The following is a 24,054-nucleotide window of genomic DNA, read 5'->3' on the forward strand; positions in this document are numbered from 1 at the left end:
TCGCACGGTTTCAAGAGGAGAGGAGACGGAGGAGGAGGAGGAGGAAGAGGAGGAAGAGTGCGACGCTTCAGTCCAGAGGAGAGGAGCAGAACAAGAGAGGAGGGGAAGGAACAACAATAGCTGTGGAAAGAGAGAGGACCGAGGGGCAGGAAAGACATGAAGAGGATGGAGGAGCGGAGCACGCGCAGACACGCAGAGCCCCGGTTCCTCAGGCGCGCGTGAGCGCGTGGAACCTGGAGAGCCCAAGTTACTACGAGATGCTGTCAGAGAAGCAGAGTGTGAGGGCGGAGTGATGGGCGGCGCGACTCGGTAGTGTGTGTGAGTGTGTGTGTATGTGTGTGTGAGTGTGTGTGTGCCGGACCAGGTCTGCGCGTGAGGACATACATGACGGACCAGCTGTTTTAGGAGGTGGATGGGGGGTGGGGGTGGGGGGGCCTCGGGGTGCACCCAAAGGGGAAGAAGTTACCGCGGGATGGAGACTTCCACATGTTTACACCCGTGAGAGCTGGAGCTTCGGTCCAAAAAAAAAAAAAAAACACACAAAGAAAAACCCTCTCAGGTGCAGTTGAATGAACTGAACTCGTGCAAAGTTGCTTTTCGACTCTCTCTCTCTCTTTTTTTTTTTTGCAACCTCAACAAGTGGATTTGAAGACACAAACTCCACGGGACTCTTAGCTGGTGCACTTGCCCCCTCCCCTCCACCCCCTCCTTCTGATCCCCGGTACCCAGCGGGTGCCCCCGGACTGCAGCCATGGGGGAGTGGACCATCCTGGAGCGCCTCCTGGAGGCGGCCGTGCAGCAGCACTCTACTATGATCGGAAGGTGAGTGTGTGGTTGTCACGCGTGTATTCATCCTCATGCTGCCACACGGTATACGCGCACAGCAGGATACCAGCGCATGAAGAACATGACCCTTTCCCTTTAATTAAAATTTAAATTAAAATTTAAAATTTTAATTTCCTCCCTCCTTCCCATCTTCAAGTATGAAGTCATTCCTAAAAAATATAAATAAAAAAGTCACAAGCGCAGGGTCACGGCTGTTATGATTTATGCATCGTCCAGCAATAGCGAGATGTCTCGTTTTTTTTAGCTCGAAAAACACTTATTGATGAGGTTTTTTTTTGGGGGGGGGGGGGGGGGTCACAGAGGGCCCATCAGCCCCGTGCACGCGCGCGTAATAAACGCCATGTTGCATCTGGAGGACGCGCGCCTGAGTTTGGGGGTTTCCTGGGACATGTTGGGAAACCGCAGGTTCAGCTCGGGTTCAGTGGAGCCCGTCTGAATTAGCAGCTTAAACCAAATCCACCTCCCCGAAGCCAAACTGACTCAGCCGGGCTCGTGCGATACTCTTGAATTATTGAGTGAATAAATGTCAGTGCAGTTCACGAAGTAAACGATGTGGAGGAGAAACATGGCAGCAGATGAGTCGTCTCTATTCCTGCTGACAAAGACTCTTGAGTGTGAGATGCTTTGTCTTGAAACTGAAGTGATTTGGGAAGTTCTTGTTCTTTTTTTTTGCTGGTCGGATGGATAATTGGAGTCGGTGTTGAATCCTGAAGGATGGCTCAGCATCCCGCCCTTTATTCATGAGACACTAGAGGAGCAGTGGTGGTGTCGCTCATCCACTGGACCAGTCATCCTGGCTGCAGGGGCCCGGGCGAGAGCGAGAAAAGAGACAGAAAGAGGAGGTTGGGAAATGAAATCCCTAAAGGAAATCGAGGAAAAAAGGAAAAAAAGAGAGAGAGAGAGAGAGAGAGAGAGAGAGAGAGAGAGAGAGAGAGAGAGAGAGAGAGAGAGAGAGAGATGAGAGAGAGTTTGGTTTGCAAAGTAGAGGCACAGAGTGCAAGATGTGAGAGACAGGAAGCATGATGACGAGAGGGAGGGGTTATTCACAGACACATGGCCTCGGTCTGCAGGGCGTTGGGAGCAAGCCAAGAGGAATGTCTCGTCACGAGGTGCTGCGTGTCACGACCCGCGCGCGCGGGGGGCATCCAGGACACCCAGGAGGCAAAACGAGAGAAAAACAGTGTCTCAGATTATGTCTCTTGTCAGCTGAAAGGTTTTATATGACGGGAGGAAACCGGTAAAACCTTGACAACATATTCAAATATACACTTGCCTGCATCCCTGTGCAGTTTCAACGTGCATTGGTTTGTGCTCCTTACTTTTGGTTTCTATTTCCACGAACCCATCACGACACTGTGACGTTTACACTGTTTCAGTAAATCAGTGAATTTCAAGTTTTGATGTGTTCTTTCTGAGAAAACTGAGGTTGTGGGTTGTATAGATTGCTGCAGACTCTTAATCTCGTTGTGTTGTCGAGGTCCATGCACAATAGCGCTAAAACATGCATTTATAGTTGTTGGTACAGATGGTAGATCATGTGATAATTCTTACTATTTCAGTTTGAGTTGAGAAAAATGGACTTTGAATGTGCCTTTGACTTCAACAGTCTGGAGTCTTTTTGTTGACGCATGAGCTCCACGTTTTGTGTGCCAGAATTGTGTGCATTGTTCCATTGATTGTGAGTATACAATGGAGGACAACTGTAATACTGCACCCAGTATTCATAATACGGCAAATATATTCACATATTGCAACACTTTCATCAGTGAGGCCATGAGGTCAATCATCATCTTGGAGATTGCCACTTTAATGCAATCAGCTGTAAACCGACATATTGACTAACTGTCCGGTTTGGTTGGAAGTCTGACTCTCCAAAGAGAAGTTCATGTGTGGTTTCCAAAGTATATTTGACTTGCTTCCTGTCCAAAGACGTCGCAACATCATCCAGTTGAAAGTCCCGCTAAAACTGACGCAGAGAAACCAACTTGTAAAGCTGCTGTGAAGGATTTAGACTGCCGGAAAATGTAGTATATACTATATTATATACTTTGTTTAGTTCAGTCTGTGAGGCCTAATGATACATTGCAGTAATGTATCATTAGGCTTTGTTCGTCGAAGTGCAAATACAAACCTCCCTAATTGCTGCCTGGACAACATTCATATAGCCTATGACATTTTTCCAGGTTGAACAAAGGGTAGGATGATCTTCATGGTGATTCTCTATCTCCTAAATGTCGTTAAAGGAAGCATTCCTAATCTCTCCGTGATCATATTAGTAGTTTAATAGTCTGTATCTGGTGTCGGTGTGACAGTAAAGTACCTTTCCCCGCAACTGCTTTTCTACGGCTCAAAACCATCTAATCTGGGACATCACTGCTGCTGACATGGATTTTTTATAAACGCACGCTAATACTCCCTCAATCCTAAAAACCTATTGGTCCCTCCTCCTCTGCATGCGATCTCATTGGTCGGCGCAGGTGCCGTCCCGCGCGAGGAGGAAGCATCCAGACGGGTCTCTGTCCCCGGGGCGTCGTGAGCCCTACAGGCCCGAGTGCATTCGTCAAAAACATGAGTCACACACACACACACACATCAGGGGGAATATATCACTTGTTGCTTGTGTATACGATTACAAACGGCTCAGGAGATCCCCTTCTACGGTCAGGGTGTGTGCGTGTGCATAAACACCCGGACTGTGTGTGAAACGTGAGCTTCTGTGTACTTTGAGTGTGTGTGTATTCACCTGCTACCTACCTGTGATTAATTCCTGCCATTACGGCCAGTGTGGCACGTGCAAATCGACTCGGACCGATCTGATGGACTGTTGGACTCCGGCGGCCTGATGAAGCGCTCTCTACCTGACTACTGTCAACACATCAGTGGGGCCCCGCTCCCAAAGGCCAAACAGCCCAATATGGGAGCTGCCATTGGCCAGACTGGGACCAATACACCTGCAGGTGCATCCTCCCACCACCGCATTGATCTCCAATAATGGATTGGAAAGTGGAGCCTGATAGAAGAGAGACAGGGCATTTACTGAGATACTCTTTAGGCATCAAGCGACTGGAATGTCCATAAAAAATAATTAGCAGCCTCAGTCCAATTATGACTTACTAAACTATTACAACTCTACAGAACTCTACAGATGCCTTTTTCTATAAGAGGACTGTGGTTCAACACTTGGTTAAATGCATTATTCACAGCCAGTGTTCCTTCAACGTACAGCTGAGTGAGAACTATAAGCTGGATATCTCTTTCTCTCCGAATGGCTCTTTAAACATCTTATTGTCCAGATATAAGTTGACTTGCACGATGGCTCCCCTTTTTCCAGAACTGGCATTTGGAAAAAAAACAATTACTAAAACACTTTCAGACCAGTCCCATTGTATACTACAACACAATGCTATAAAAGTAATAGGTCATGCTGGTCCTGAAAGCCTTTTTTCTTCTGAAAGTGACTCATGAAATACTTCAGTTCAAAGCAGATCAAAGGTCCCACATTTGTGTTGCTCGTCTATCAGTCACAATGTTTTTCTCTGTTTGTTCATTTTTCTATTTTTTAATCACGACGATAGACTGTATGTAGCCACAGTGACGCTACCTGTTGGTTTGTAGATGGACATTTTGGAGCCTTTAGTTCGACAGTTTGTCTGTTTTGCAACCAGAAGTGACGCGAGAGGGAGGAGCTATACGCACAACTGAATGCTGAATACAACTTTTATGCAGCCAATGATGTTACAATTAACTTTCATGAACCCAAAACACACTGTGAACGGGTTAAAGTTCGAAGGGGAAAGTCTCGACAACGCTGTGTTAGCGACCTGTCAATTAAATGTAGCCCCGCCCTATAGCATACCCTGCTTTCTGCTCTAAAAGGACCATCATTTACTAAATAAACATCATGCTGTTTTGAAGAAGACTTCAAACTAGAGATTGAGACCACAAACTAATGACTAAGGAGTCGCCCCCTGCTGGTCAGAAGAGACAATGCAAGTTTAGCTTGTACACACGAAAAAGCGCCAGAAGACATACAGAGTCAACCTCTTGGCCCGTTTAAAGTGCCTGTGATTGTTGGAATGTCTGTTTTGGATCCGACAGTTGTGACATAAATTATCAGATGCGCTCCAGTTCCACTGTGAGAAGGGAGGTTTCAGACACAGTCCTCAAGCACTCTGCAGCACACAGAGGCCTTGAAGCTGCTTTGAAGACCTTTTTAAAATGCAGTCCTTGGAGCTGTATAGTTCACCAAGGTTTCCTTGTATCTCAGCATGCCTTTTGCACGTGTGCGCTTCACCAGAGTGTGTGTAGGTGTGTTTGTGCAAAAGCTCTGGACCTCTTGACGTAGACCAGCTCGCTAGGACTTAGCAGGACTCCTCAACACGGCTCCCCTGAGTCAAATGAGTGTTGTCACTCATTACCAATCAGTGTGTGTGTGTGTGCACGCGCCACACACACTCTTTCAGCGCAGCACACGCAGCCAAAACCAATATTTCTTTAGTGAGCAGTGTGTGCAGCGTGTGTCCGTGTTTGTTGACGGGTTACAGCTCCGTCGTCACATGACCTTTAGATCATCCCGGAGGTGATGGATGATTTTGTTTGTGCAAAACGAGGCATATCTGGCAAACGCGTGCTATACGTTGCGGAGGAGAGGAAAGCGAGAACGGGGGCCCGTGTGTGATATCGCCTCGCTTTCGGCAGAATCCCCAGAGAGGGTGTCAAAAAAAACAGACACTCACAGAAGGCCAAGCGAGACCTCCGACATCTATTCCCTCCGTCCCTCCGTGTCTCTGCTTTCACACTTCCCCTTCCATATGCAATGACCCTCCGGGATGCTGGCGGCTGTGATGTCAGCGCCTTTCTCTGCGTTGCTGTGAGGAAACCAGTGATTAAAATGACCTCTCGTATTCCAGCGGGGAGATTATGAATGGGAGGAAGATGCATGGGATTCCTGCTGCGTCTCAACAAAACACACAGCGGATGAAACCTCAATTCGTGGACTTTTATCTCGTGTCAAAGACGAGATCGTTATTGAAGAAGTGAGCATTAGAGTTCATGCCAGCGCTGATGGTGGGATTGATCTACTCCAGCTGTGCTGCTGGAGATATAGACACATCTACGCTCTGTAGCAGCTTGCATCCTTTTCATGACTGGAGTACTACAACCAGCTTCCATAGGGACCGCCGGAGATGCACATGTAGCTGGGGGAGAAAAAGAGAGAGCAACTGCATGTAATTATGCAGCTTCTGTTCTCATTTCTTTCTGCTTACACCTCATATACGCTTCTTCCATCCCAATCTTCTCTCAGCTGCTTATTCTCTTCTCTCTTGATCCTCGCGGTCCTCATATGCGAAGGTCATTGAGTGACGTGGCGTAACCGACTCTTATTGGATGTTTATGTGTGTGGTCATCAGCCACTAACGTTGGGAGATAAGCCTCCATCTTCATCCCGTGTTAACGGAACAGAAAGACAATAATACGGATGACGATAGAAGAGAGAGAGAGAGAGAGGGATGAATGGATAAAGATAGAGAGATTAGGGCAGGCGGAGGGGTCCGAGTTCAGACAGGTTTCACCTTGAAGGGCCTCGGGGAGAAACCGTCTCTGGCAGGGTGACTCAGTGAGGCTTACAGGTTTAGCGTTAGCACCTCGCTGGAGGACAGAGCAGGTCAGCATCAGAACCGGAGGGGTAGTTTAACCCGGACATTACCTCACACGCACAAACACACCAGAGCAACCCTGAAAAAAAAAGAAGTCATTTAGTCGTGTGCTCATTTCTGATACATGTTTACATTTTCATTATTATTCCGTTGCCTTTACCACTTGACCAAAACCAGTGGAAATAGAGTTGAAAGCAGGATCCAGCTTGAAGACTCGATCCCTGACCGTGCATTCAAGGACCTGTGATCAGTTCTGACATCCAAGGAGTGAGAATCTACAGAGCGCTGTCAGATAATCAATTCTTGAACACGCTGACATGAAAAGCACGTCCTTGTTGGCATCTGCATTGAAGATGATCTCCAGCGAGTTCTACGTCTCTGAAAGATGACTTCCATACCTTGTGGATGTTTAGAAAATGCCAGCTTTATTGGAAAGTGAGGGCCTAATAAGGCAGGTGATTTAATGTCAAGTCGTGTAAACATGAATTCTTAATGGTTAGTCACTCTGTGCTGCGGGTAGCACAGTTTCCCTTCGGATGAATCTTCTTTGATCAACGGCAACATGACAGGACGGTAAAGCACCCAACTTCAACTTCAACGCTTTGGTTCTCACATTCGACTCTTGACTTGTAACTGTCACCTGTAAAACAACGACAGAGGAACCAAACAAGCAAAGGAGACATGAATAAGTAACCAACAATAACAACGGGCTTTGAATCATCTTTACATAGTGGAGCAGAAACTGTGTTTTAATGATAAAGAAATGTAAAGCTGAAGTGTCTGCGCTGCACTGTGATGTCGGACTCTCTCATGCAGCCAGAAACAAAAACAAAACTACATAAAATATGAGGGATAAAAGACAAAATGGCCAACTTTGATCTTTGTTTGGTGCAAAGCAACGCTGCGCTGCGTTTGAAGTTGTTCTCAGACGGGTCTATATTTGTGGGAGCTCGTGAGATCATTGTCTTATTTATAAAACCTGCTTTTATCACTCCTGACTAACAGCATTTCGGCGTCGGCAAAATAAAGTTGACATTCTCGTTTTGTGCGTTCTCTCTCTCTCTCTCTCTCTCTCTTTTGCCTCCTCACTCAATCTCTCTCTTTGAAGATGACAAGACTTCTTCCAATGATTTATCCTCCTCATCCCCCGCGCGCCTCAACTCCCATCATCGATGGCATCTTCACACTTTGTGACTCTCTGTGGTCTCTAATGAACACGCTGAGATTCATCTCTTTTGAGTGTGTGTGTGTGTGTGTGTGTGTGTGTGTGTCGACGGTTACTCTGAGGCATTATCAGCTTGTGCACAGTGTGATTGACTCATCGTGAGTGCACACAGTCACACCTTGCTGCAGCACACACACACCGCCTCCGCCAGGACCAACATGCTAAAAGGAGACATCTGATTCATTGCCCCCCTCTCACACACACACACACACACACACACACACACACACACACACACACACACACACACACAGCAACACACACGCACACATTCTGCCAAAGCCGTCACAGCACTCGTCTCTGCATATGAGCAACCGGATAGAGTGTGACAATGCATTCGCACCTCTCTACACACACACACACACACACACACACACACACACACACACACGATCCCATTCACAGATTGTCCAATTAAGCAGTGAATTCGAGCTGCGCTGAGTGCGTTTGACTCTCGGCAATATGCTGCATTCACACAGCCCTCTGAGCCAATTATGAACCAGCTACTTGGTGGACAAGCACCGGCGTTAACAACCAGTAGAGAGACAGCAGCAGGCAGGAGTAGCACTGGTACTTACTGGGGGAAGCTGGACCTCCCATCAGACACCACTAGTGTCCCATTATGTCGGGTTGCTGTATCAGATTAATGATGGAGCCTCAGATAGAAATACTAAACCTCTACTGTGTTTAGTACAGAATAAACAAATGAGATATAACGTGATAATCGTACATTAGTGTGTAACTATTTTAATTAGTGAGCGGTAGAGGTGCTGGTGAGGGGATCTTTCCAACAATGATTCAGCCTCCGGGTGCGAGGGCCGATATTTCGGGGGTGGAGTCGAGGTTCACGAGAAAGATAATTTACTCTCAGTTGACAGTTTGTCGATAGCCAATAAAAAGCTACTTTATTGCCTCTGTACAGCCCTGAAAAGGGGATGATTTTTTTTTAACCTGTTTCCAAAGCGTCTAAAAACGAATTTGGCCTTCTTTGTATAATCCATAGACACGTACATAGTGCTTTTATCAGTGAACTATTTGTCACGTGATCTGAACATTCAGAGACCACGCTCAAACGTGATTGGTCGATTCTACTCGGACTACAAACGGAAACCAGAACGCCCCTGATACCAAAATCTTGTTCTATTTCCGACAGATTCCTGCATTCATCTGCAGATATCTGTTCATAGAGTTTCCCTTTTTTTCCCCACTTTGTGCTAAGCTAAGCTAACCGGCTTCTCCTGGTTTCCAGCCTTCAGGTTCTTCTGAATTCTGTAATGTTTCACTTCTGTAAAAAAAGAAAAAACTCATAATGAGCAAGGAATGAAATGTGTAAAATAAGAATTAAGATCACATCATCTGTGTAGTGATTTCCCATCAGAAATGAATGATGCATTAGATGTCTGATTTTACACAGAACTTGGTGTACTTTTTAATTTATGGGTTGGGACACCAACACCTCAGAAGACCTCTCTTACTTATCAACCCCATATCATCAGACACATATTTAATCACATTAAATCCACATGGAAATGCACCTCAGAAGATCCAATCATCCAGCGCGGCCCACTATATAAACTTCTACTCATTCTAAAGCAGAAATTAATAGAAAATGAGATATTTATTTATTATGTACATTTCATTATCATACTGATATCCACTCTCAGTGGCAGAAGAAATACTCAACAAATATTTAAAAAATACAGCAACAAGTTCAAAATTCATCCGTATTAGTATAAAAAAATACTTAAAGTAAAAGTACTCATTGTGCAGAATGGCCCTGTCTCAGAATAATGTGTATTATGTCACTGGATTATAATTACTGATGCATTAACATGTGAATCACTAATGATGCAGCTGAACTACCTTATATACCGCCGGCCATCTTAATCCATAATAATACACCATCATTTATCAGTTGATTGATATTTTGTATTGATAATCTCAATCTGCAAAGTAACTACCTGGAAAAAGAGTACATGCATAAAAATGTGAATTTGTATATTTTTATTTTGCCGCGGCTTCAGTCGGAGCCACTATTGAAGATTAAAATCACATATGATATATTTTTTTGGGATGCTCCCTGCTCAGCCATGTGTTGTCTGCTGTGTGTGTCATGGAGGCTCCCTGCCTGAGCCAGAGCTGCTGATTTGGGTTGGAGTTTGGCACGGGGGAGTCGTGGTGGGCGGGAGTTTGGCAGATGCACGGCGGCCCGAGCTCGGGATTGTCCAAAACCCACCGTTTTAATCCGGATTACGCCCATCATTCCTCTCCCGCTCTTTCTCTCTTTCTGTACTCCCATCCGTTGACCCTCCCTCCATCCCTCCTTTCCCACCCACGCATTCGCTCCCTTCCTGTCCCCCCCGCTGCTCTTTCTCCTGCTCCACCCCTCCATCATCACAACCGACCACCCAAAAACCAACGCTCTGCTCACTGGTGGTGCTGTTGCCATGGTGACCACTCCTGTCACTTATATGTTTTTCTTCCCGTCCCCGCCAATGATCCATTCTGAATGATCGCTCGGAAAAGATTTTTTTATTTTTTTAGCAAAGTCTATTTTTAATGCCCGGGCTCCAATTTAACTTCTCACTTTTTATCGCCTCGTCTGTTGCCAAGGTAACTGCCACGGTTAGTATCGCCATGGAGACCTTTGCGTATACGGCACACTTTGTGTACCCCGTGCACCGGAAAACACACACACACACACACACACACACACACACACACACACCTCTCCCGGGATCAGGCTATGCCGTGTTAGTGGTCTCAAACTACAAATCATGAAAATGTCCTTTTATAGTCATGAGCCAGGGTAGAAGGGTATTACGACACAAAAATACACAACTGGACTGTGTGTGTGTGTGTGTGTGTGTGTGTGTGTGTGTGTGTGTGTGTGTGTGTGAGAGAGAGAGAGACACTGTGTTCAATTTGAATTATTGTCTGCCTCTCTGATCTCCATCAATTTATCTCCAGAGCTCGTCAGTTCACATTCATCACCACACTACTTAAATACCTTTGTGTTGGTGTTTGTGTGTGTGTGTGTGTGTGTGTGTGTGTGTGTGTGTGTGTGTGTGTGTGTGTGTGTGTGTGTGTGTGTGTGTGAGAGAGAGAGAGAGAGAGAGAGAGAGAGAGAGAGAGAGAGAGAGAGAGAAAGAGAGAGAGAGGGATGGAGGCACAAAGAGATAGATAGATAAGTGTACAGTATTGGAATATGCTATTATTAGATTTCCATTTTAGGAGCTTACAGATCCAGGATTACACGCGGAGACGTTACAATAATAAAAGAGTATTCTGTCACCAACCAACTTATCATTGCAGCAGAAATACACACAGTACATGTACAGTGTACTGCAGTAAACGGAGAAGATTAATACATGCCTGTTCATCTGTGTACTTATATTCAGTATGTAAGGGAGCATTTAATTCATAAGTAAATTAATGAGTTCATAATTATAAAAGGTAATTGTAATGAAAAACTAGCATCTACAAGTGCTTTACATAAGTAAACATACTGAGATACCAGCTATTAGCTTAGTTAAAGTATCAAAAATACTTCAGAAGATTGGCCCCTGTAATTGACGTGTTATTAAATATTACATTATTAATACTGTTGCATCCATGTGGCATTTCCCTGTTTCACTGAGCTTTTGCTGATTCATAAACGGCTGAGGTTTAGGCCATTGTTCTCCAACCTCTGGGTCAGGCCCCTTCCAGAGGGTCACAAGATTAATCTGAGGGGTCGCCATGGTTTTAAAGCGTGAAACTGCTTCCAACTCGAGACGTCAGAAACCAAACAACCTAAAAAACTAAAACTAACCGGGAAATGAATGTAGTGGCATTAAAACACATAATGAGGAGTAGAATAATTAAGTAGCATGAAATGTACATACTCAAGTAAAGTACCTCAACGTGCTATATTATGGACTTATTTTCACAAGGTATTCTTATATAATGGTTCGTATGAAATAAAAAAAGTTGCAAAAAACGTTACGTGCTCGTCTTTTCAAAATAAACTTCAAGGACATTATTTTTTAGGTATAGCTAGCTGTGAAAAAACCACCAGTGCTCAAAGGTGTCAAATGAATATAGTGGCGTGAAATAAAAACGGCAATTTCCATACATGTGGCGTCCAGGAGTAGAAGTATTGTGCAGGATATATTTGGCGCGTGTGCATATAGGGCACACACGCCAAATATATCCTGCTAGGATTATTAGGTTTAAAGTGCTTTGCACATACCGCTCCTTGAATATTCCTTGAAATAAGACGCGGTGGGACATTGTGTCCCTGAGCTCGGAGGCCACCTGCTCGGAGTACAACGGCTCCCCGGCTAAACAACGATAAAACCATCACCACTGGGCGGTATGATATAATTTCATCTTCATCTTCTCCAGAGGGGATGGAACTAACACCCGGCAATGTCAGACACAATCGGCTTTGTGACGCCCTGCAACAGCTGGAAGAAAGAGTGTGTGTGTGTGTGTGATTAAAATGTGTGTGTGCACACGTGCACGGAGAGGTGTCCTCAGTGGTTTCCGTCTCTCGTTCTGTGTATTCCTGGTGAATCTGTGTATATTTGTGGTTTTATCGGTCTGAGCGTTGGAGTGTGACGGTGTGTGTGTCGGCGCCTGTAAATGTTTGTTCGGTGGCCACGCAGGATGATGGTCTGTCAACAGGGGAGCGTGCAGCCCCCTCTCTCCTTCTGTCACTGGCCCGAAGCACTGCAACGTGTGTGTGTGTGTGTGTGTGTGTGTCTCCTGTGTGAGGTCGGATACAGCTCGGTGCCAGACGACCCGCCGTGAACTACGAGCTATTGATAAACCGTGGCAAAGAAACACAGACTGAGAGAGAGAGAGAGAGAGAGAGAGAGAGAGAGCATGACATGTGTCCGTCCGTGTTTGATGTGACAGGATGAGATTTGTCCCAGCTCCTGGTGCGTCGTATGTGGGTTACCACCTGGCATCCGGAAGACACACAAGAGAGAGAGAGAGAGAGAGAGAGAGAGAGAGAGAGAGAGAGAGAGAGAGAAGACACAACGGCAAAACGATAAGAGGTGGAAGAGGAGATGAGGAGAAGATGAAGGTTGGGGGTAAACAAAGAGATGGAGGGACTCAGGAGGGATTTTCCCAAAACCCACTGCTGACACTGATGAGCAAAGCATTCGCCGCAAATCCCAAATCCCTAACTCAACGGCGTGCGGGCAGTGGACCCGCACGACCCGGTCAGGAGGCGGCTTCAAAACGAAGATTAAAAAAAAGAAAATGGCTTTAAACGTACATGTGCAGGTATAGAAGAAACACACTTAGTGCATTTGTTATCAAGAGTTTGATGAGAAGATCAATCTCATTTCACGCATTTGAATGTGAACCTGGAGCCGGGGGGTCGTTAGCTTAGCTTAGCACAACGACATGGAAGCAACGGCAAACTGTGCGCTACATAAGTTAGCGGTTTATTTGCTAAGCTAAACCACCTCCTGACTCCTGATTCATATTTAACAAACACACATAATGACAAGTGGTAACTTTATATTGAAATATACATATAAAATATAAGAATATGAAAATATAATATATTTATATAAATATATCTACTTTTTTTTCCTACGTAAATTACATCATTTTGTTGTTCTAGTTGTTGCACACACTTTCACACAGAACATGAATATTATGCAGCAAAAAAATAGCTTTTGCACCTTGAATAAAGGCATCAACCTATATTTATGAGGATTATAAAACGACAAGGCGGTGGCTCCATAGTCTGAACCAAAAGACAGAAAACTGATTTTATTTTTTCAACCAAGGCAGCGCATATACTGTTCCCAACTTTCACAATAAAAGCTCAAGGCGAGAATTTCGTATTGTGTGTAAAAGGCCTTCACAGTGATTAGTTTACCAAATTACTAAATTAGCATTTTTTATATTTCATCATGTTCTACTAGCATAGCATGTTAACTCGCTAAATGTTTACAGTTATTAGGATATGATTAGATTATAGTACGACCAAAGTCAGGAGCTACAAAAATGTAGGCTACATTTCTCTATTCTATTTTGTCTTTAAGTGGTGATGGGTGAGATAAGTCCAGAAGTGGGATGTGAATGTCAGTATATTCAGAAAGTCAGAGAGTTATTTTTGCCTGAACTGCATTATTACCTCAAATTAGCATTTTGCCGTGACAATCCCGCTGTGCGCCCACAGTGCTAATCTTTGCAAAACAGATAGGAAGCGCTTACTTCCTGAAATTGCATTTGGAGTGTAAACCCCGGTTGAGACGTCTGGTTCCAGACCTCTCGACTTGCAGTCTGATTTATCAGCTAAGTGATTATCATGCAGATCAGAGGTTGTGAAGCAGAAGATGGGAGGCTGATTGGTGAACCTCTCCGGGGAAACTGGGGCGCTCAATCTCTAGATGGAATCAGTAGTAGATATACGGAGCTGTGCGGAGAAAAGGTAGAGAGCTTAACCATGACGGAACAGGTATTGACGGAGGCTAAAGGTGAGGCTTTGTGAAAGGATTAGCAGGTCAGCCATAACACTGGACTTGTTTACATCGATGTCCGGGGCAGTTAGCACACTTCTCAGCCTGCAGAGGCGACGCCAAGAGCTTTTAGCTGTCTGTCCGACTGGACTTCATCCCAAAAACTATAAGTTTTAGCTATTTTGTCAGCCAGAAAATCAATTTTGAGACTCGGCATCCATATTTAAAAATGGTTCCTGTGTCTCGTTTCTTTCTTCTTCTACAGCCTTTGAACAACAGTAGTTTTTTCTTTAAAAATGGGGCCAATATGTTCTGGTTCTCCTCCGCCGCCATTTCTCGTGAACCCTAAAAGTAAACAAGCGCCCGAGCTCCTCGAAGCTCCTCGAGCCGGTCAGAAACACGCTGCTCTGTAGTTGACTTCGCTCTCTACTCGGCACACTTCACCTCCCTTTCGTTTTTTTTCTTCTTCTTCTGCCTCTCGCCTGTTGCCGTGGTAACCAGCAGAGGGGAGATTGAAGGGAGGGAGGAGAGGAAGGGGAAAGAAAGGGGGGGTGTTAGCGTCGGGTGTTTCTGGGTAAAAGAACCCACGGCTGCTCTTCCTCCACCCTTCTCTTCTTCCTCCCTCTTATCTTTTCATCTCCTCCGCAAACCTTTCACTCCTCATCGATCCCTGGACCAATAATGTCCTCGTCCTCCTCCTCTTCCTCATTTTCCTCCCAACAGTTTTGCCTCCGTTGTCCACAATTCCTTTTCTTCTTTATTGTGCTTTTCTACTCCACCTCAACCGTTGTTATGCTTGTTTCCATCACATCTCAATGAAGAACAACACACAATTCTAAAAAGGGCCTCACAACAAGTGTGTATATTTCCCCCTCGCCTTCGCCCTGCATCACCGAGCCCTAAAACCTCAGCACACACACTCCCACCTCACCGCTACTTCTATTTCCATGCAGCTCACCTCTCCACTTGTCATGTAAATAGTGTTGAAGCTTTCATTTGAAGAGGCTGACATTAAACATAAAGGAAGATCTTCAATAATATCAAAGGAGCTGAACTGTGAACGGCATTTCAGTCTCTCATGGAAGTTGAATAATGCAGACCGCTGGAGCAGCAACACTCTTTTGTGTGTGTGTGTGTGTGTGTGTGTGTGTGTGTGTGTGTGCGTGTGTGTGCGTGTGTGTGTGCACGTGCACGCGGAGAGGAGGCCGGTTGATACTACTTCTCCTGTCAGATGCACGAAATGATTATTTTTCACATCACTGCACACGTTTAATTTTTGACAATTAACCCCACGTTTGGCAATGAGAGCTTTGAAAATAAAAATAAAACACGCCCCCTCAGTGCCCGGTATCAGCGTGAGAACGACAGCAGGCCGGGGACACACAACACACAATTGCTGCTGGAGGAGAAGAGGCGTTTTTGGACTTGTCTTGGCACATTGTTTCTGCATAATCACCAGCGCCTGTGTGATAACACAGTCAACATGTTAGTCAAAGGGAACAACAAACACTGTCTGCCGCCAGTGAGCGGAGATGTGTGCTAACGTGTCTGCCAGGAGCATGCTTGATGCATATGTATGCAACGTTTTCATCATCGGGGAACTTCTCTGTTGTTGTTTACTTCTGGATGAATCGATGGAATTTTTTTTTATTCTGCAAATTATGAGGAAATATTAAATTGGAGAGCCCTCAAAAATGCTTGTTTTTGTCTCAACAACAGCCCAAAGTATTTAATTAGCAATGACATTAAACACACCTTCATGAAGCTGCAGGCAGCATACATTAAAGATTGTTTCTTCTTCTGTTGATTAAATACATTTCTCTGATTAATCAATTCAGCGGTAACACAAATGTATTGTAAATGTTCAGATGTGCAGAGGCGATTAGAAGGTGCATTAGAAGGTCTTTTGCAGAGAAAGGAGGCTCTTTACAACAAAAGATAAACTACAGACACAATCTGGAGATTATTCCTGACAGAGAGAGAGAGAGAGAGAAAAAGAGAGAGAGAAAAGAGAGAGAGAAAGGGGCCACAACAGGAGCCAGGGGACTGCAAATGAAAGAAAGAAAAAAAAACAGAAAGATGCTTTAGAGAGGAGAGAAAAAACAGGTGGGGGTTGCTGTGTGCGGTACGATAATCTAAAGCTATTCGATGGCATTAACATAAAAAAAACTAATGCAAGAATCCTCCCTTGGCCCAGCCACAGATTACAGCAGCGGGTTCGCGTGTGGAAGCTATTATATAATTCATTCTCTATCATGAGATTTTCCTCCATTGCTGGTTTTTCCCTTTTCCCACTGGCAGGTTTCTCTTTTAATTTAAGGCAGAGAAGTCCGAGCCACACTTGGTTTATATTTTTTTTTTTGGGTGACTTTATAATCTTTTCATCCCTGTCTGGAACGAACTCATCTCAAACAGCCATTTTACGTCTTTTTTTTCTGTGCTGTGGTTCGTTTCAAACAGCCTCTTCACTCGGTTTTCTTGTATGGATATTTGTGCGAATGTGTGTGTGGCCATACAGAACACGTGTGTGTGTGTGTGTGTGTGTGTCCATTTAGTGCCACACTGGCTCACTCTGGTATTGTGAATTCTCCGCTCGATAAGCTCCTTAATGGAGTCACTACAAGGGCAAAAAGCAGTCCCAGCTTTTGTGCATTCATTGCCCCGCTCCCTCTGCATGCCAGCTGATCACAGGTGGACAGATTGGCATTACGTCCCGTATTTTTCATTTTGGAGGTCATCCCTGATGTGACTCGCCGTTTTTTGACACGAGGTATACAGTACATGTGAACCGCACGCCGTCAAACTCTGGAGAGGATTATCTCTGCCCCACGACTCCACATCTGCTCCGTGATTGGTAGATTACCCGTCACACAGCCAAATGCCACCTACTGATTATCTGGCCACGTCTGAGGTGCGGTGGCCTGGGCCTCCATCCGGAGATCCACTGCACAGTTTTAGATTTGATCTTTCTATATAAATGCAGTGGATACATTCAAGTGACAGCTCCTCGCTCTTGTTGATTCGATCTGATAAATCCAGACTTATGTCGAGCGGGAGTCGCAGGTGAAGTGGAGGGAAGAGGTTAAGGTGGGATTTTAAATGCAAAGCTGTGTACTGAGGCCGCTGTCAGAGGAGAGAGGGTTTGAGAAATGTTCCTGTGTGAATGTTGGTCGATCTTGCAAGATGCGCAAGGGACTGAGACAACATCTAAATCATATTTTACTACATCTTTATCGTTATTCAGCCTTTGGCGTAATACAAATACATCATCAAACTACTATTTATTCAAACTAAGCCGATGCTTTACAATGATTTCACTGTAAAAGGAAATATAATATGAACGTGTTTGCCCTTGAGATCCAGCGATCTATCAGCCCCTTATGTTGCGAGGCAGCGTCTATTTTCCATTTACAGATAAGGAATGTGCAAAAGCATTTGGATTTAATCTGTTACAGTGATGCTATTCTGTCTTTCGCATATGCGACATTCTCTCTGATTACACTTGGTTTTGACGTATCATGAATACGTTTGTAAACACAAGTCAACATCAGGAGCAGATCAGGGACGATGGATTGGTCAAATAAGCAAAGAACTTTCACCCAGGAAAACAAAAAAAGACATAAATCTCTGATTATGTTTGCTTTTGACGGATCACAAATACATTTCTAAGCGTAGTCTGCTTAAGTCAACATCAGGAGGAGATCAGGGAGGATGGATTGGTCAAATAAACACAGGACTTTCACCCAGGAAACCGTTGTTGGTGTCCAGTGTGAAACCAAAAGTCAACATCAATGTAACTAACATACTTATTTTAACCCAAATCCTGATGTACTGACTAAACCGAACCGAGTGGTTTTGTTACTTAAATATAACCAAGTAATTGAACTGCTTTAAATTAAACAAGTGTTTAAAGCTGTGACTGCAATCTGGTAGAAAACACGAAAACGCAGATATGAATGTATCATGTACAACTGGGTTAACAATGGTGGAACGTCAATGTCCAAAAGGCGCTGAGAGTAAGTTTGTTGTGAAGCTTCATCTCTTTAATTTTAAACGCTCTCCGTCATGCACATTGACATTTCCTCATGAATTAGTGGCTCTTCCTGCAGCATGTTGTGCTGCCCATCAGCCCGGCCTCCAAAGCCATTTGTTTTATATGTCACCATCTATTGACTTGTATGCACTTCTATAAAAACCCATAAATCTCTGATAAATGTAATGAGGTCAGGTTTTGATGGGCTGCAGTAATGGCATCCACTACGGGGTTCATAGGAAGTAATGACAGCCATTTATCATGCCGTTATTTATGGGATTATCATTAATATAAATGGGAGTGATTAGCGAGAGTTGATCTCGCTGCATGCGGAACTCAAGTCGTATCGGAGGCATTGAACTACAACGCCGATCAATCAACGGATTAGCATATGTCTGGGCTCGTCTGCAGTCTGCAGTCTTAGTCCAGACTTTAGTCACAGATTACAGACAGACAACTGACTGCGGGAGGCAAGAAGCCTGCGGTCTAAAGTGCTTGCTTGGTCTCAGATCTGAAAAATAAATGAGGAGTTGAGTAAGAAAAAAACAACAAAGACAGAGGGATGTCTGCAAGGAAGCGAGGGAACAGAGTGCAAGAAGGAGGAGAGACCGGTAGGCCGGCTACTGTGAGGGTCCGACATCGGGAAGCACGTAAAGTCTGCAGGATATGCCAAGTCAGCGCATTGAGAATAGACACACACACACACACACACACACACAGAAACAATCGAAGTAGAACCAACTTCTGAAATACTGAGAGAGAGTGAAGGCTACCTGTGCCGTTATAAGGTTGACAGCTGCGAGATTATAATCGTGTGTGTGTGTGTGTGTGTGTGTGTGTGTGTGTGTGTGTGTGTGTGTGTGTGTGTGTGTGTGTGTGTGCAGAAACTGATCACGGCTCCAATTTAAGTGAGTCGAATTTAAGGTTGCCATGGTAACTTTACCTAATGACGCAGAGGACACTAAAATTAGACAATATCTCACATCTATTTTTTTTACCTGTATACACCCTCACATCTCACACACACACACACACACACACACACACACACACACACACACACACACACACACACACACACACACACACACACACACACTCACAACTGTTCTTCTTCTGGAGTGTTGACTCCGGCTGATAGAAGTGATTTAGAGCACTCTTCTTCTTCTTCTTCTTCTTCTTCTTCTTCTTCTTCTTCTCTGGTTAGTGACCTAACAGTAAGACAATGTCCCTCTCCATCATCAGTCCGTTCTTCTTTTCCTTCTCTCCCACTTCTCTTGTCTAATTAAGGAGTTCTACGTCCTTCATGAAGCTCACTGCTGTGCTTTCCATCTCTAATCCCTCCTCCCAACCTTGAGTCTGACTTGAGCATGAAACATTCAAGCTTCAGTCTCAATATCTCTCTGATCTGCTCTCTGTTTTCTCCGTACGGTAACTCTTTTTTCTTTTTGAAGGTGTCACCGAGCCTTCAGCGTTTTGCTTTTAAAAGCTAATAATAGAGCGGAATATTTTTACACACAGACATCTTTAAACGCTGCGCTTTGTTTTATCGTCTATTTATACTCTTTCCAAAAAGGAACATCTTCCTTCTGTTCATTTACATTCACCCTTTGCCGGCTCACTTTTCTCTGTTATCCGTCCTTCCTGCTTTGTTCACGCTTTCGCACTCAGCATTTGTAGAAGGAAATCTGAGGACATCTCATCCTGAATCACTCTGCGTCTCCGCCTGTTAACCCCATGTAACCTCTCTCTTTCTCCTCCAGGATCCTGCTCACAGTAGTGGTGATCTTCCGCATCCTGATCGTGGCCATCGTCGGCGAGACCGTCTACGAGGACGAGCAGACCATGTTCATCTGCAACACCCTGCAGCCCGGCTGCAACCAGGCCTGCTACGACAAGGCCTTCCCCATCTCCCACATCCGGTACTGGGTCTTCCAGATCATACTGGTGTGCACGCCCAGCCTCTGCTTCATCACCTACTCCGTCCACCAGTCGGCCAAGCAGAAAGACCGGCGCTACTCCTTCCTCTACCCCATCATGGAGAGGGACTACGGGGGAAGGGAGGGAGCGCGGAAGATCCGCAACATCAACGGCATCCTGGTTCAGCATGGCGGCGATAGCGGCGGCGGGAAGGAAGAACCCGACTGCCTGGAGGTGAAGGAGATCCCCAACGTCCCGCGGAGCCTCTCCCACGGGAAGAGCTCCAAGGTTCGCCGGCAAGAAGGGATCTCCCGCTTTTACATCATCCAGGTGGTGTTCAGAAACGCCCTGGAGATCGGCTTCCTGGCGGGCCAATACTTCCTCTACGGCTTCAGCGTGCCTGGGATTTTCGAGTGCGACCGCTACCCGTGTCTGAAGGAGGTGGAGTGCTACGTGTCCCGGCCCACGGAGAAAACGGTTTTCCTGGTGTTCATGTTCGCGGTGAGCGGCATCTGCGTGGTGCTCAACCTGGCGGAGCTCAACCACCTGGGCTGGCGCAAGATCAAGGCCGCCATCCGGGGCGTGCAGGCCCGCAGGAAGTCCATCTGCGAGATCAGGAAGAAGGACATGGCGCACCTGTCCCAGCCGCCCAACCTGGGGCGCACGCAGTCCAGCGAATCGGCCTACGTCTGACGACGAGGAGAAGAAGAAGAAGAGGAAGAAGAAAAAGGAGGAGGAGAAGGAGTGGGGTGAATGTGCAAGAGGGAGAACTACTTAATTATGATTTTAATTGAATGAAGATGGCATGGAGATGACCCCTCCTCTGCGATGAGATGAAGGAAGCAGAATGTAAAAAGACAAAAAAAAACCTCCGGCTCTTCGACTGAGAGTGTCAAGAAGGAGGAGGGGAAGAGGAAAATTAAAAAAGCAGAGAGAGGACCAAAAAATTCTGAACATGATGAACACATTTTGTTCCCGTGGGGAGACGCTCCAACTGCCATTTTGTACTTTTTTTTTTTTTACTAATTACCTTCTCCTCTGCCCCTCATTTATTTTAAAGTGGGGAATTCATTCCTGAAGGGTGTGGGGGAGAGAATGAGAGGATGAGGAGACGAGAGGAAAACAGACGAGGGGCTGTTTTGCATTCTTCGGGGATATTGGAAGATGTCGGCGGTGTTTGATGCATCCCATGGTGCTTTTCTTCAGCCTCAATGGAAAAGGGGAGGTCTCTATGGGGGATGAGGAGGATGAGCAGCAACGTCACGAAAAAGAGGAGCGGAAGAACTGTCAAAGCCAAGTCAGACTTCGGGGAGCGAGAAGGTGTGAAAGCATATGATGGAGGGAGAGAAGAGAGTTTCTTCTTTCGCTCCTCGTGGTGAAAGAGGAGCTGCCTCTGATCAGTGTCAGCATCGCCTCTGTTGGAACATCGTCACGAGCCAAAGCCGAGAGAAAGAGACGGACGATGTTTATGTTTTGTCTCTTGGCAAAAGATGATTTTAACACAAACACAGCGAGTACCATAAACACTTTTTCTTTTCTTCTCTCTCTCTCCTCTCTCTCGCTCTCTCTGTGCTCATCGGTTGGCAGCTGTATCGACCCCGGGGGCTTCTGACGACAGTAATGGCTCTCGCTGCTCTACTTCTGCGTACACTTTGGAGAGGAACTAATGAACAAAAATGGACAAGCGGCGTTTAAACGCCGGCTCTCTCCTGAAGCACAAACCAAACTTCCATCCTCTCCGGCATCCCAGCGTGCCGAGAGGAGAAGGAGAGGCAGAAAGAGAGGAGCGGAGGGGAAGAAGAGCTCGTAGAGGAGAGGAACTCATCACTTTATTACGACTTTAAAAACAAATTTTATAAAAATATATCCACCATGAGTTATGATTTTTTTTCTTTTTCTCCAGAGAAAGCGATGGTGCCATCCTTGAAATATTTAATTATTGTGGGAAAGTTACATATAGAGTATATCATGGTAATATTATTTATCCATTTAGAATATATCCATATAGATTTATTTATCTCTGCGTGCGGGTTGGTTGGAACATCATGTTGATGTTTTTTTTCCAAATGTATAAACTGTCTGTCTGTTTTTTTTTCATTTTTGTTTAGTGTAAACTGCATTCCTCACCGATGGAACTGATTCATGGCATGAAGGAGACAAGCTTGTGTGCTTTTTTTTTTAAACGTACAATATTGAGGCCGTGCAGCTGATTTCTTCTTCTTTTTTTTCATGCAAATATTTAAGAACTCTTCATTGCAATTGTTACTTACTTGCATTCAAAATATAAAACAATGCATCTTTGTGCGTTTTTTTTTCTACAGAGAGCCTTCTTTAAAAAAAAAAAATCAGCTGCACAGCTTCAGGCAACGACGGCCTGTGAGCCGTTTGAAAAAGGCATGTTTACATGACGCCATGTTTCTTGAATGATCAAGCCGTGTAGCCGATGAGTAGTGACTCCCTAGGGACAGTTGTGTTTTTTGAATCTCAGTGGTTTTCATTTTGCATTTCCTTCCTGACAGGATTTCAGCATGCATGCCTTGTAAGAGAAAAAGAACGTCATGGAAGAAATGAAGATGACAGAGAGTGTTGCACCTTGATTAATGCAGACGGGCGGGAGAGTGGCAGACTGAAGGAACTTGTATACGAGTGCGTCATTTTAAAACCGGGAGCTTTTCACATGTGAGACCAGACATAGGGACGCTTTCAGTAGACAGCATGTGTTGGATTTTAAGAGAAAATACTCATACGTACACCGTCATGTTCCTCACAGCGGTTCCTTTCCATAAAAGCGTCATAAACCAGGTCTGTCGCAGATCAGGGGTCTGAGCTTCAGCGTCTTATCTAGCACTACAAACTGAAAGGCCTTAAGTGGCTCAGCTTAGCACTGCTACCTTTGAGAGTTTTTATGGAGCACATCTAGGTTCCCTCAGTCCTGTGTTCCGTCAGCCCTACGTTCCCTTAGTCCTATTTCCCCTTCACCCTATGTTCCTTCAGCCCTATGTTCCCTCAATCCTGTGTTTCTTCTGTCCTATATGTTAGCTTAGTTCTATGTTCCCTAAACCTCAACGTCCCTCAACCCCATGTTCCCTCAGTCTTATGTTCCTTCAGCCATACGTTCCCTTGACCCTATGTTCCTTCAGCGCTATGTTCCCTCAGTCATATGTTCCCTCAATCCTGTGTTACCTCGGTCCTATATGTTCCTTCGGTTCAATGATCCCTAAACTTAAACGTCCCTCGGCCCCATGTTCCCTCAGCCCAATGTTCCCTCAGCCCAATGTTCCCTCAGCCCAATGTTCCCTCAGTCCAATGTTCCCTCAGCCCAATGTTCCCTCAGTCCAATGTTCCCTCAGCCCAATGTTCCCTCAGTCCAATGTTCCCTCAGCCCAATGTTCCCTCAGTCCAATGTTCCCTCAGCCCTAGTTTCCCTCAGCCTTATGTTCCCTCAGTCCAAGGTTCCCTCAGCCCAATGTTCCCTCAGTCCAATGTTCCCTCAGTCCTAGTTTCCCTCAGCCCCATGTTCCCTCAGCCCAATGTTCCCTCAGTCCAATGTTCCCTCAACCCCATGTTCCCTCAGCCCAATGTTCCCTCAGCCCAATGTTCCCTCAGTCCAAGGTTCCCTCAGTCCAAGGTTCCCTCAGCCTTATGTTCCCTCAGTTCTATGTTCCCTAAACCCCATGTTCCCTCAGTTCTATGTTCCCTAAACCCCAACTTGCCTTCCCTGCTTGTGCTTCGATTAATGATTTCCTACATTTCCCACAATGCCTTTGGTCAACTCCTTGGTCATTATGCTGAGGGTAAAGCAAAGGAAAATGAGTTGCGTCAGCACCACTCAAACCCCCTTAATATCTACTATCTCTAGTCAACTAGATTACATTCTGTTGACAAAAACGTTAAGCAAAGTAA

The 24,054-nt window shown here is 45.2% G+C and overlaps 1 protein-coding gene across 1 annotated transcript; it reads left to right on the forward strand.

Annotated features, from left to right (window-relative positions):
- Nucleotides 1-751: 751 nt before the first annotated feature.
- On the forward strand, nucleotides 752-20,844 carry gjd1b (gap junction protein delta 1b; the record flags this gene model as incomplete). The annotated part of the gene is made up of 2 exons (XM_079224981.1): nucleotides 752-822; nucleotides 19,995-20,844. 2 exons carry the CDS (start codon nucleotides 752-754, stop codon nucleotides 20,842-20,844), a joined length of 921 nt encoding a protein of 306 aa, XP_079081107.1.
- Nucleotides 20,845-24,054: the final 3,210 nt, after the last annotated feature.

The sequence above is a fragment of the Taurulus bubalis genome, assembly GCF_910589615.1.
Source record: "Taurulus bubalis genome assembly, chromosome: 10".
Classification (NCBI taxonomy): Eukaryota; Metazoa; Chordata; class Actinopteri; order Perciformes; family Cottidae; genus Taurulus; species Taurulus bubalis.